Here is a 13,621-nt window from a genome sequence, read left to right on the forward strand (position 1 = left end):
GTGGTGCATGCTAACAGGCTTTGGCGTTATCAGGCCCAGATCGTTTCAGTTGGGACGAAGTGGACAACAGACAAATGACGCTGCTGAAGACGTGCCACCTGAAGAAGCCACCATTGAAGAAGAAACTCTACTCAGTTTTGAGAAGGGAAACGATGAAGCCCTTGATGAAGTTACTACCACTGATGTGACTGTTACCGATGATAGGACATTTACTGATGAAGCAGATGAACCCCACATGAAGCAGAAGCCAACGAGACGGAGACCAGTACAGAAGAAGATACGTCCCATAAAATTAAGAGACTTTGTTGAATTGTAATTTTGTGTTTGTAATTCTGTACATTTAATTAAGTTATTGTTATTGGTTTATTGTAAGTGGATATTGTTCGGGACGAACAATACTAAGGAGGGGGCAGTGTTGCGTCAGCGAGGTCACGTGACTCGTTCTCTCGAACCTTCGGAATTGTCGAGAGATTACTAGATATAGGGTAGTCTGGTATATATAAGAGGGTGACAACGTGACGGGACAATAATGTGTGTAGGTAATGAGTAATTGAACTGGGGTCAGAGAGAGACGTATTGTTGAAGTTAACGTTCGTTCGTTATAGTGTTTGTTATAGCGCGACTGTTGAAAATAAGTGTATCGTAAAGTTGTATTCGGAAAGAATAAACCAGTTTTATTAAGTAAGGACTTGTGTCGCTAAAGTTTCGTCGGAACGAAGTTACGGAAAGTTAATTAACAAACGGAGATGTAACACCTCCTTGCACATAACTCCCTCTATGCTTGTGCACTCATGAATCTTCATTTTTTGATGAGGCAAGGAATACTAAGGTGCAGTGTAAGTGAGGAGGAATGGTGGGAATGTGTGTGAATGGGTATCAATCAGAAATACATTTTCAGGTAAGAAAAATGTTATCTTTTGAGACAATACACACCTCTTCACACACTTAAGCTAGAAGCCCACATTCAGGGCCAGTTTAAATGATGAATTCCGCTCAGAAAGAACTGGAAGGAAACCCATGGAGTATAGCAGTGGTTCCATAGGGACACACCCATGGAAGGAAAAAAAGAAAAGAAGAGGCAAACGAGCCCCATGTATCACAGGGATGGGAGGAATAAGAACATGGGTGTCTGAGTACTTGCACACAAGAGGTCAGAGAGACAATATGTGTAGCATGGTTGAAGCACATTCAGATCATACCCTGTGCTCACCTCAACACTATTTTTAGACTACCAAACTAACACCGGTAGTAGGAGGAGGGCACAGGATTCGTGCCATAGTGTGTGGAATTATGTGTGTGTGTGTGTGTATGTCACGAATTAACTGAACAGATATCAGTTGCAGAGGGAGGGCACGATTTGTTAGAGTGTGCTCTCTTCAATTTGACTGAACAAACAACTGCCAGAGGAAGGCATAGTATAGTGGTGCATGCTCACCTTGACTCCACTGGACAGTCACAAGTGGCAGGAGGAGGGCACAGTCTTGCAATGTGCTTATCTCATCTCTACCAAACAGATACAGTCTGCAAGAGGAGGGTACTAGTGGCATATTATAAGTATAAATATGACAGGTGACCTACACTACACAGACAGTGTCACCACTGCCCCACTTCCACTGATTGGCACCCCTTGTTCTAACCCCAGCAGTTAGGCTCCAGTTAGTGAGGATTTTCCATGGTTCACCACCTTAGCAGTTAGGAATTGGTAAGTGGCAAGGATCTCCCATGGTGCATTTGAAGAAAAAAAGAGGGAGTAATTTGCAGTGGGGAGACACAGAAAAAATGCCCAGATCCCCATCGGTCCCATTTTAGCCAGAAAGGCCTTTTACTGGAGACTATTACAGGTGTATGCATATCCCTATTTTGAAAAACCAGCAAGTGCAAACCAGGAAAGTAGGCAGGTTTGGTGCTGACTTTTTCCATGATAGATCACTGGAATAGGTATGGTCTGGAATGGACAGTAATCAGGTATATAATCATACCATGAAGATTCCTTAAGTGGTCTTGCAGAGCACCCCATCTTAACAGCAGGCATATATGAAGCCAGGGCAGATGATATGAGCTCTTTCCATTATTCTGGTTTGATGCAGAATTTTGGGAAATAAGTATAACCTTGGAGACTCCACCAGCGACCAGACTAGATCCTATAAGCAAATACTGTAATAAGAAAAAGAAAACATACTCATCTGTCTAAAGATGATGGGTAGACTGTAGGATGGTGAACAGAGGCAGGTGAGAACTTTCAGAAGATGAGATAGCCAGATGAGTAATGAAGGTGTGAGAAGTAGTCTACATGCCTGTTTGAAGGATCTCATCCTGCAGCTGTCAAAAATGAAAGACGGGAATGTGTGAGATGATGACTCTTAGGGGATGAAATGCAGAACCATCTGCAAGCATTGACACCCAATGAGGGGTATACCAAACACAGAAATTGATGGACCCTACCTGTAAGGGTAGAGAAAGGCACGTCCTTGAAGGAAGAGGAATTCCAGGGAATGTAGAATGAAAGAGGCAAGCCATGAAAGTGAGAGGTATGAGTTAAGTTGCAATGAAGAGCACAAATAGGGCACAAAAGTTTGTCTGGGTCTGACTGATCATAGAGATACAAAATACAAGGGAAATAGGAGATAAGGAGTGACTGATGACTTAGGGAGGAAGAACCAATCAGGATAAAAAAAGAACAATGGAAAAGGATACAGGAAGAATTGATAGTATAGATACCTGAATGATAGAGAACACAGTTGAGAAGTAAGAGGAAATATGTCTTAAGAGAAAGATGGTATAAGTTGCAGGTTTGTATCACCTCAAAATAAGCATGGGTAAGATTGTGCAAAATTACATTTAAGTCTCAGTTGGGCATGGGAGCAGGGCATGTGAGTTTATGGATAAGGAACAGCCAGAACAAGTTGGAGAGAACTAGTGAGGTAAACACCATGTGGTAGTAAGAAAGGCAAAATGATGTAGACAAGGCTGCACAATAACCAGTAATGGTGGAGACAACTGGTCCATTATCAAGGTGAAAACATCAAGAGAGAGCACTCCCAATGGATAACCTGAGGATGAAAAAACCATTCTGTGGGCAGAACACAGTCCAGCTGAGAGAGGTAGTCTGCAATTTGGCTCATAGCACCTGCTACATGGCAGGTGATGAAATGGCCTGCTGAGAATTAGCTAAATAAGGAAGGTCCAGGGTTTGAAAGCAAGGAGTCTTGGATTGGTTTCCCTCTTGGCGGTTGATATTGGAAAAAAATAAGAGTTGTCAGATTAGGTCATAACAAAATGATCCACTAGGAGAGGTAAGAAATGGGGGCATGCCCAACAGACTACTGGAAGTTTGAGTGAATTGATATAGAGAGAGAAGAGTCATCCTGGCTCCATTTGCTAGATGTGAAATCATTGTTCAGAGATGCTCCTCAACAAGAGGGAGAAAGCATTGGTGAATAAATGCAGGACCAGCTTGGGTGGAGGTAATGAAACACCAATGGTGATATTGGATCAGTCTAATTACCAATACAAACCTTTGAGTACAGGAGTGGACAGGTGAACCTTGAGATCAAAGCTTCCTGTGAGAGGTTCTTCTGGTCAGGCAAGGACCAACAGAGGAGGTGAATATGTGTGTGACCCAAAATATAAGCAGTTCTAGTGAAGCTGTGGTCTCCAAACATTAAAAACTTCTCACGCAGTATGAGTAGGATAGGTGCAAATCCTGGTGACACTAGTAGTTTAATAGCTTGCAGACAGATGGAAGAAGGCTGAGCACAGCTGAGAAATATGTTGAAAAACACTCCACTCCCAGATGAATAAGATATGAGATGGGGTGAGGAAAACATTTGGAAGTGTTCATGAACAACACCTCCTCAAGACATTGTACACAGATGGGATCAGAAGGAGGAAAAGAAATATGATGAGGGCTAAGGGCAGGAGGGAAAGTGAATTGGAAAGAAATTCTGTGGGTAAAAAGTAGAGTAACCCTTGTGTGTATAGAAAAGTGTGACCACAGGAGCTCAAACCATGATAGCCAGGCACTCAAAGGACCCAACTCAACTTAACCATCACCAGTGAGCTTGATCAGTCTGATGCTGGGTAGAAGAAAAAGTTAGGAAATGGGAATTGAAAGACAGGAAACTGGGGACTAAGTTGAGGTACAATGGTGAAGGGTTTGGATTGGGACAGTGTGGAAATAAAGGACAAAAGTGAGAATTGTTGATAGGCAGCCTTAATCTGTGATTTAATCAAATCAGGAATACCAAAACTTCAGAGCAAAGAAAGGAGATCAGACGAAGATCTCGTTGAAGGGAGGAAAGAAGTCAAAGTTGGGATAGGAGAGTATCCCTACCAAACAACTTTCAAAAACAAAGAGTTACGTGAGCAGGGAAATGGTAGAAGTGGAACAGGCCAGAGTAGAGAAGTGAAAGGAACAACATAATCACCCGTAAAATTCTCTGGGCATGGTACAGTGCCTCAGACTTGAGTTGTAGAGAGGAGAGATGAAAAAGTATAGTAAAAAGGATTATGCAATGACATGGGTACTGGGAACTGGAGGGCAAAGATGACACCAAATAGTCCACACACTCTAAAAAAAAACAGACACAGGCAATCCCAAACGTGGGACTCACAAAAGGAGGTTTAGAATGACCAAAACTGAGGATATAAGAATCAGTTAGACAGGTAGTGTGAGACTTGAGGTTGTAATGTAAGTGGTCGAGGAAAAGGTAAACAAAATTGGTTAAAGTTAGGAGTAAGAAGTTGAAAACAAGATGACCAATATGACAAAGGGGGAAGAAAATGAATGGTGCATACATGTAAAATTAAGTCCTGATAATGTGAGAAAGTTTAAGGTTTCTCTTCAATAGGGAGAAAACTTATAAAACTCATCCTCTTCAATCTCCCCTTAAAATGAGGGGAAAGAACTGGAACTGAAGGTACTTGCTACATAAGGTAACCCACTACCCTATTCATAATGGCTGTCACATCATCCCCAATAAATGTGCCTCCATAACCCATAGATGTTACCTAACCTGTGTGAGGAAGTTATTCATTCACATAAGTAGTAGAAGATATTACATAAATTAAGGTGTTCATAGTTTGTAAAGAAAAAATGGAAATTAATTTTCTTAAGCATTGCAAATCTTATTAAATTGAAATAGATAAAAACACATTTGATGTGTTCAGTGCTGAAGAAAAGAATGAAGATTCATGAGGGCAAACACATAGAGAGACTTTGTATGCAAGGAGGTATGCCACCTCCTATTGGTAAAAGGCTTTTGTTGCATAATAATAATGTCACTATGCAGTAGCGTAATTCATAAGAAATCTCATGAGATTAGGTGGGAGTTGCCAAAAGGCTAGTGGCATGCAAATCTCTAAGGCAGATGCACAAGGAAGATAGCTTAATTATGTTCAGAGGTGTGTATCATCTCAGAATCTAACTTTCTAAATGCTTTTCTAAGTGACTTCTGACAAAAGATTCCAGCATCTTGCTAAAATAGAAGATAAAATAATAGGTCTATCATCTCTTGACCAATTCTTTTAAACCAGAAATTATGTTGCTAACTTTCTAATCACTGGTATACTTGCTTCACTGATGCTAGACCTTCTACCATAAAAAAACAAAAATTTTCCTCCTCTTCCATTAGAAGCACAATAGTGACTTTGAGATTTTCTATTACCTTTCTTATTTCTATAGGTTCCTCACATAACTTTTATTACTTGATTTTAGTGACCCTCCCAAAAACAATTCTAGTTTTTTCTCAAGTGACCATGTTTTTCATTCACATAGTCATGATACTGTACAAAGTATACGTTGTTTCTTTATGGGCCTCTAGCTTGTGAACTTCAGCTTAATACACTATTTTAAAATGTAATACTCTTTCTTAATCACAGCTTGTCAATTTACCATCATTTGTTTATTCACTTCTAACCATTTTGATTGAGGAAGCAAACAACTCTGCAATTAAGGTAGATAACATAAAAATACAGCAAGGGACTTTTTGGGCCATCTAGACTGTCCTACCCACTAAATTAATCTAACCCCTTAAAAGAATACTTCAAAGTCAGCCTTTATCATTCAAACATTTATCATGCTTTCCTTTTAACTCCCTCAAATTAAGTGCATCCACAACAGAAGGCAAACACCCTGTTAGAAAAATAAAGCTGTCTTAGCTGAAGATGACTTATCCCCTGCCAAAATTTATATTTGTTTTCCCTAGTCTTACCATTAAAAATGAGTAAATATGATGCATCAACATTATCATTTACCTTAAGAATCTTGCACACCTTAATCAGATCCCCTTTAACTCTTCTTTTTTCAAGAGAAAACAGGTTCAGATTCTTAACTTGTCCTTTTATGACAACTATTTCATCCCAGCCTCCCAGATATCAACAATTCAATGTCCTTACTAAAGTAATGAGCACAAGACTAAATACAATACTCCAAGTGTGTCCTAACCAATGCCTATATAATGAAATTATAACCTCTTTAGACTTGTATTCAATATTTCTGTAGGTACCACTTAAAATCAAATTTGTTTTGCCACTAGCAACAACAACACGTTGCTTGGATGGCTTAAGAGACTGATAAACTGAAACACCAAGATATTTTTCTTCTATAATATTGCTAAGGTTATTCCAATCACATTTATACTCATATTTTATGGGTTTTTCAGAATTCTCCCTTTTTTCACTTATGGGTTTATAGAATTACCTTGGTTTAATACACGAGAGTTCACATTAGCTCTGTCTTCTATAATGCAAATATTGCTGTTTACAACATTAAGTTGCTAACTATAGCCCAGGCCTCAACAAAGATTTAGGAGCCGCCCAAAAAACTCAGAAGCCAGGTATGCCTAACTCAACTTCATTATTGTTTATACTGGGAAATGGGGGCTACAGTGTATATTTATTTACTTTCACAGCAACAACTGCATGCTAACAATCACAATATCAAAAACCACTTGATAGTATTACCTGAACTAACTGCCTTTGGTCTAGTCTGAGTCTATACATACTCACTAATTGGATGAATTGAAAGAAAAAAGAAAAACAAAATGGTGTGAAACTTGTAACGTGTTGTGCAACCTCAGTGCTTTATTCCTGAAAAAACATGAAGTGCTGAATCTACTTATAAAATCCCAGAAAGAAAGTTCGATTTTAGGATTCAAAGAACACAAAAATAGTTCCGGACTTCCAAGAGTCCAGAGCTGTTCTAGATTCAAGTTCTATTTGCCATAGTCCCACTCATGAATAAAATGGGAGAAAATACAAGGTGCCACGATGAACTTTTTAGTTTCCATGGCAATCTGGCACCCAGGATTTCTTAAGGCCTACTATAGTCTTACATGAGATAGTATTTACTGTTCCAACTAATTAGCATTAAGCATTGTAATGTCAAGGAGCTTGTGGATGTTTACCTACAACACCATCTGTCTGACAGCATGCCAGTAATAGATAAAATTGGATTTAAAAAGTTGACAATAAATCTAACAACTTTATTTTAAAATAACTAATCTAGTATCAACACAAATTTTGACTACACAGATTCTGTAAGTAAATATAAAATCCTTAATAAAAAGCTAATGAAACAATTTAGAAAAACTCTTCAATAACTAAACTTACAGAATAAACAAAAAAGTGGGCAATAAGACATTTACATAAGTTTCAGTATAAAAGGAATCTGCCTATTATAAAACTCAACAAAATATAAGGGATACAAACAAGATAACATCACAATATCTATACCAATCATACACATAGAAAGAAAAAAAAACAACAACCAGACAAATCTGACAATGATTACATCCATATCAGATCATAACAGTATTGGCATAACAAGAGCTGTGAGCCAGATTTTTGGAAACCTTTCTTTCAAAAGCTACAGGAAAATAGAAGAGAGGATTGAGTGACTTATGATATTAGTTCAACCAAACTAACTGAAAAGAACTGCATTCCAAAAACAATCTTTTATTACCATTAAAATCTATAGATAATCAAAGAAACAAAATAATACATTTATAACTACAAACTTTACAACAATATCAAATTCATAAATAAAACTGAGAATATTGAGGTTTAGTGAAAAAATGATAAGAAAGGGAAATGGAGATTATGAAAAAAGCCCCCTTAGATCACAATATAAAATTTAAAAAAAAAGGTTTTTATTGTGATGACTTTAATGTATCAGTTTTAGTTATCAGGAATTATCACATTATCAAAAGGACAAGAAACTTAAATGAATTTACTGCTTCTCTAGTGTGTGATTTGATATCAAATTTGTACATATTTTCTATCCTGAATGAAAACTATATCTGATGTCTAATTTGGATAAGCCAAGATTAAAACTGGTATTGGAAAATAAATCAAAAAAGCAAAACAAGAAAAAGATATAGTTAGGGTAATGTTGCTTTTGGAGAGAGAGTGAGAAGGAGTGTGTTTAAATTGGCTATGATTCTAAATAGTGGGCAGGTGCCACAAAAGTGAAACCTGGCTAAATGTTACACTTATCTTTAAGAGAGGTGAAAACTATTGTCTGAATAATTATAAGCCAATTATGCTTATTTCAGTAGTGGTAAAGGTTTTGGAGATACTGGTTAAGAATGTTTTACAAAGCCATCTAACAAAGTTTATCATTTTGTTGGACAACCAGCATTCATTTACAAAGAGAAAATCTTGACTCATGAATCTTTTGACCTTCTTCAAAGATATTACAAGTTATGCTGATGAGGGTAAACATGATGATTTGGCATACCTGGATTTTCAGAAGGCTTCTAACAAATTGTCACATAAAAGACTATTTCAGAAAAGTATCTGTGGGTGTGGGGAATAAGTTAGTTCAATGTGTTAGGGGTGGTTAGAGGAGAAGAGGCAAAATGTTGTAATAAGTGGAGTTCTATCAAACTGGATTGCAGTGAGGTAACTCAGAGCTTTGTGTTATGGCCTTTACTCTATTTTGATACACAATAATGATATATAATGGAATGGTCAACATATTGATCAAATACATTTGGATTATTTGGCATATTGTGCAAATAAATAGTAGATGGCATTAAATTATACTTAGTGAAAAATAATGCATTTGGCTACCTTAATTTAGAATATAATTACCATCTCAATGAAAATCAACTCAATAGTGTTATGTAAAAAAGAATTTTAGTGTTTTGTTCAATCAGTCTCTTAAGCCTTCCAGGTAGGGTATTGTTGTTAATACGAAAGTAAATAGGATTTTGGATTGTATCTAAAGAAATATTGAATATAAATCAATGTGGTTAGGCCACACTTAGAGTAATGTGCTTAGTCTTCACACTTTAAAAAACACTGAGTTGTCAGAAAGTGTTCAGAGGAATGGTACTAGGATTATTCCTGAGATAGAGATGCTGTCTCATAAGGTCCTTAAAATTATTTTCTCTTGAAAAAAAAGGGTCAGATGGGATATGATTGAAGTATTCAAATATATAAATGGTATAGAGGATTGATCCATCATCTGTTTTGTGTATTTAAAGGTTAGAATGGTAAAACTAAGGAACATAAATTTAAAATTTAGCAGGGTAGAAATTGTCTGCAAATTAAGCAGTTTTATTTTTCAAATAATGTTGGTCAGCCCTTAAAACATATTGCCTTCAAGATTGGGAGAGTTCAAGAAAGGGCTTGATATAGGCAGATGCATATTTAATGAAATGAATGGGACATTCACAGAGGACAAAGAAGCCCTTGTTGTTCCTCAAACATTATAATTACAAAGGTACACAGAAGTAAAAAATTTATGGCTTTAGAAGCAGGTTTAGTTAGCAGTTTGTAGCAAATTTAAATCTTTGGCTACTTGCATTGAGGAAAGAGATGATCAAAAGGTGAAATATTAAGGTATTCTTTCATTAGGTACACTGATAAGGTTGTTTGTAATTAGAATCACAAAAAACTAGGACTAGAATTTGCTTTGCCAGGTGCTAAAGTAAAAAACATTAAATAGCATTTTGACAGTTTAGTTGCTTGTACCAAGAAGCATGTAGGAGCAAATGATGTTGGAAGTAGTAATTCAGAAGAGATGCTTAAAAAGTAAAAATAATTCTGTAGAACTTTAGGGACAGAACATACCTTAAGGTTTCTGCTTGTTGTTTGGATGAACAATGCTTCTGGAAAGGGCTGAACCAAAGGCTGGTTTAAGTCAAGGAGTTGATGTGTTCTCCATATAAGAAGATGTTTACCTTGTAGAGAATCACAAATTTTGGTGCCAACATTCTGCCTATAAGTAAGAGTCCATCTTTTGAGATCAACATCAAGGGAGAGACAAATTGACTTTTGACCCCTAATACGAGCTGCTGCTAAATGTCCATTTGGAAGAAAAAGAAAAAACTGCAGAAGTTCTGACAAAACAGTTGATGTCATGCGCGAAGCATCTGGCACGAACACTACATATTTAGTCTTAATGAAGTAGTAAAGACTGGTCATGGTAGAAGACTTATTGGCTCCTGGATCTAAAGATATTAACTGAACATTAGAATTTAACATAGTCTTTAAAAACAACAAGGGGGGATATGGAACCAAGTCACTGACGATTAAAATTGGGACTAAGGGGTAAATTTCTGATAAATGTTTGACAGTTTCTTCAAGATTATGTTCAAAAAATTCAAATTCATATAAAACAAATGTTACATCACTCTCCACAACTGTAGACAGATTGTGATGTATAAACTGTGACTTTGTTTTCCACATGAAAAATGATGGTATTTTTTTTTCTATCTTGTTTTCAAATCTCCTTTTCATCTCAATGTGATTTACATTGACAGCAGAGGTTCCACAGGAGCATCGACTATCGAGAGTTTTCCATATATACAATACAGCAAATAAGTTCATAGAGGCTACAGCAATAAACATCCTTTGCCAGCTGAGCCTTACCATCTTTAGTCGCTTGCTCTCATAACAAATACCTGAAAAATAAAATACACACACACACATATATATATATATATATCTTTTTAGGAAGGGGGTAAAATGTACCTTAGTAAGAGAGATATCTGCATCAAAATAGACTTACAAAACTGTTCTCCAAATTCAACCTCTGTTTTCAAAGCTCACATGCAGAACTTTACAGCAGATAGAAGTGTTAAAGTTTATCTTATCCAACATGCATATCTAAGCCTAGAAATTACCATATGCAGCCAGTTGAGAAATGGTAACTGCTCTTAATGAGGCATAATCACAAAAACAGATTGCTACAATCAAATCAATTCAGATAATACAGGGAACTTACTTCAGAAGTCACACACTTATGTGAGTAGCATGATAAAAACTGATATCTATGTTAAAAATAACTACTATTAAAAATTAATTAGTTCTTTGATTGCATTTATGACTACTGTTTTGGAACCTGCTGAGGAAATAAAAAGTTTTCACTTATCTGGTTTAATGAGATTTTTGGTTTATATTACTTGCAAAAAATATTCAAAGATAATAGTGGTATTTAACAGAATTTGAAGAGTAACTTATAACAGAAGATGGAAAAAAGGATGAAAGTGGTACTTTTTTTACTGGTGTTTTGGCATACAAAAAGATGAGGGAGAAAAAAGAATTTGAAGCTAAACAATTTCTTTAAAAGTAGATATTTTGCTCTTAATTTCAAATAATGTATGTCAGAAAAAATTGTTTTGGGAAACTTGGGAAATTTCTTGAGAATAAAGATTCTGATCCTGACAAGATTTAGCAATAAAACTTTAAAGAAGCTTAGCCAACAATTATTGAGGGTTTTAATTGTTACATGTTTTTAAAATTAATTTTACATTCTAAAATTCCTAATGATCAGAAGACTGCTGGCATTTCTCCTATTACTGAAAATAAAGAATTAAGTAAAGATTTGGTAAACTATAAGATTATTAATTAGGCTTCTGTTGTTACCAAATCACTATTGGAAGTTACTTAGAGAGTACGGATTGATTAATATTTATCTCTATAGTTTAAAATGGGCTTTCTTGTCTAATGAATTTGAAATTTTGATAAAACTTTTTTGGATAAGGGTATTTAGTTGATATTATATATCTTGACTTTTAGACAACCTTTGACAAGATGTCTTACAACATAAGTATTATTATCTGAACAATTAATGAATAAGTGGAAAAATTGATAAGTGGTTAAGTGGCAGAAAGTAGTTTATCAATAAATGGCCATTTTTCCTATTGAGGAAATGTGACTATTGGAATATGGTTTAGGATCTCTATTGATTATTTATGTCAACATTTCAAAAGCTTCCGAAAGTAATATTTCCAAATTAACTAAAGATACTAGAAAAACTGATTATATTGAGAATGTTTCTCTTTTTTGTAAAGGCCTCAATACACTTAATTACCTTGATCATATTTTCACAATGGCAATATCATTATCAGGTTTATTATATTTTTAATGTTGTGTTTGAAAACAGAATAAGCCCAATATTATCACTACTAATAGTAATACTATTACTATAGTCTTATGACAAATGTAAATAATTTATTAATCTAGTTAGAAAACATATTTCGAAAATAATAGACAGTGAAAGAAGTTATTACATACAATTACACAGAACGGAAGCATAATTTAACTTTTAAGCATGCACAGTCTACTTTAATTAAATAAACTATATTAATATATAACGCAAATTTCCTCTACTTCTACATTCTAATTATACAACATGCATCATTAGTATTACTATTAGAACCACAACTCAATGTCATAACAAGAACGCTAGGCAGTTGGATATTGATTTCATAACACTATGAAAAGTAAAAACACAGTAAACATTAGACGAACAAATATCCTTTCTAAATTTTAGTTATTTTACAAAAGAAGATATCAGTAATATTCCATAGCATTCTATGGGAAGTATTGGAATTAACCTGAATCGTGTATATATTTCAATTTTAATTCCTTGGTGATAAGTGGAATGACTGAAAATGAATTTGAAAATTAAAAACGGTCATACAAGATTTTTCTTACGGTTAGGATAAGCGAACTCTCTCTTTGATTTTGGTTGTATCGCTAGAGTGTAGAGGTGTCTGAGTAATGGACAGTTGCTTTTGATACTATTTTTATAAGTGTGATTAGAGTTGCCAAGAAATTATAGTTATAGGCCAGTAAGTCTTACTTGTGTATTGAGAAGCTTTGGTACAAGACGCTTTACTGTTTACAATATCAGTTAGTGAAATGTGATGTCATAAATAAAAGTAAAAATGAGTTCGGTAAAAGGGGAAATCTTGCCTTACAACATTGTTACATTTTTTCTAGGAGTTATTTGTTATATACTCAAAGGACAGGGTGTGGAACTGGTGGGCTTAGATTTTTATTTTGATAAGGTACCACATTCACAACAAAAAAGGATTAGCTACGACAATTACACGACTTGGGGTTATGGAAAAGCTAACTAATTAGATTGTTGAGTGGTTAATTGTACTAATATGGTGATCGAGAGCGGATATAGACCCGGTTAGCCGTTCACCACTCAACCCCCCACCCCCCCAACCCGTTTTGAAATTAAAATCAAAATAGTTACAAAAATTGGATCTTTGAGGAGGGAAGAATGTAGGGAAATTTCATACTAAATTTAAAAAAATAAAAAAAGCAAGAACAACAACATCTAGCAGACATTATAACAAATCTAAATAACCCA

At 35.5% G+C, this 13,621-nt stretch overlaps 1 protein-coding gene across 7 annotated transcripts in view; it reads right to left on the reverse strand.

Annotated features, from left to right (window-relative positions):
- Positions 1 to 13,082, reverse strand: part of LOC106457670 (fukutin-related protein-like) — a 22,636-nt gene extending 9,554 nt beyond the window's left edge. The window contains exons 1-2 of one of the 7 annotated variants that reach the window (XM_022383680.1): positions 12,952 to 13,082; positions 10,081 to 10,913 (exon numbers count right to left, since the gene is read on the reverse strand). In XM_022383680.1, coding sequence (XP_022239388.1) covers positions 10,081 to 10,884 — 804 coding nt within the window. In that variant the 5' untranslated portion in view covers positions 10,885 to 10,913; positions 12,952 to 13,082. Of the gene's footprint in view, positions 1 to 10,080; positions 12,503 to 12,528; positions 12,757 to 12,851 lie in introns of those variants that run through there. The other 6 variants (XM_022383681.1, XM_022383679.1, XM_022383678.1 and 3 more) reach the window with 6 other exon arrangements.
- Positions 13,083 to 13,621: the final 539 nt, after the last annotated feature.

The sequence above is a fragment of the Limulus polyphemus genome, unplaced genomic scaffold (assembly GCF_000517525.1).
Source record: "Limulus polyphemus unplaced genomic scaffold, Limulus_polyphemus-2.1.2 Scaffold359, whole genome shotgun sequence".
NCBI lineage: Eukaryota > Metazoa > Arthropoda > Merostomata > Xiphosura > Limulidae > Limulus > Limulus polyphemus.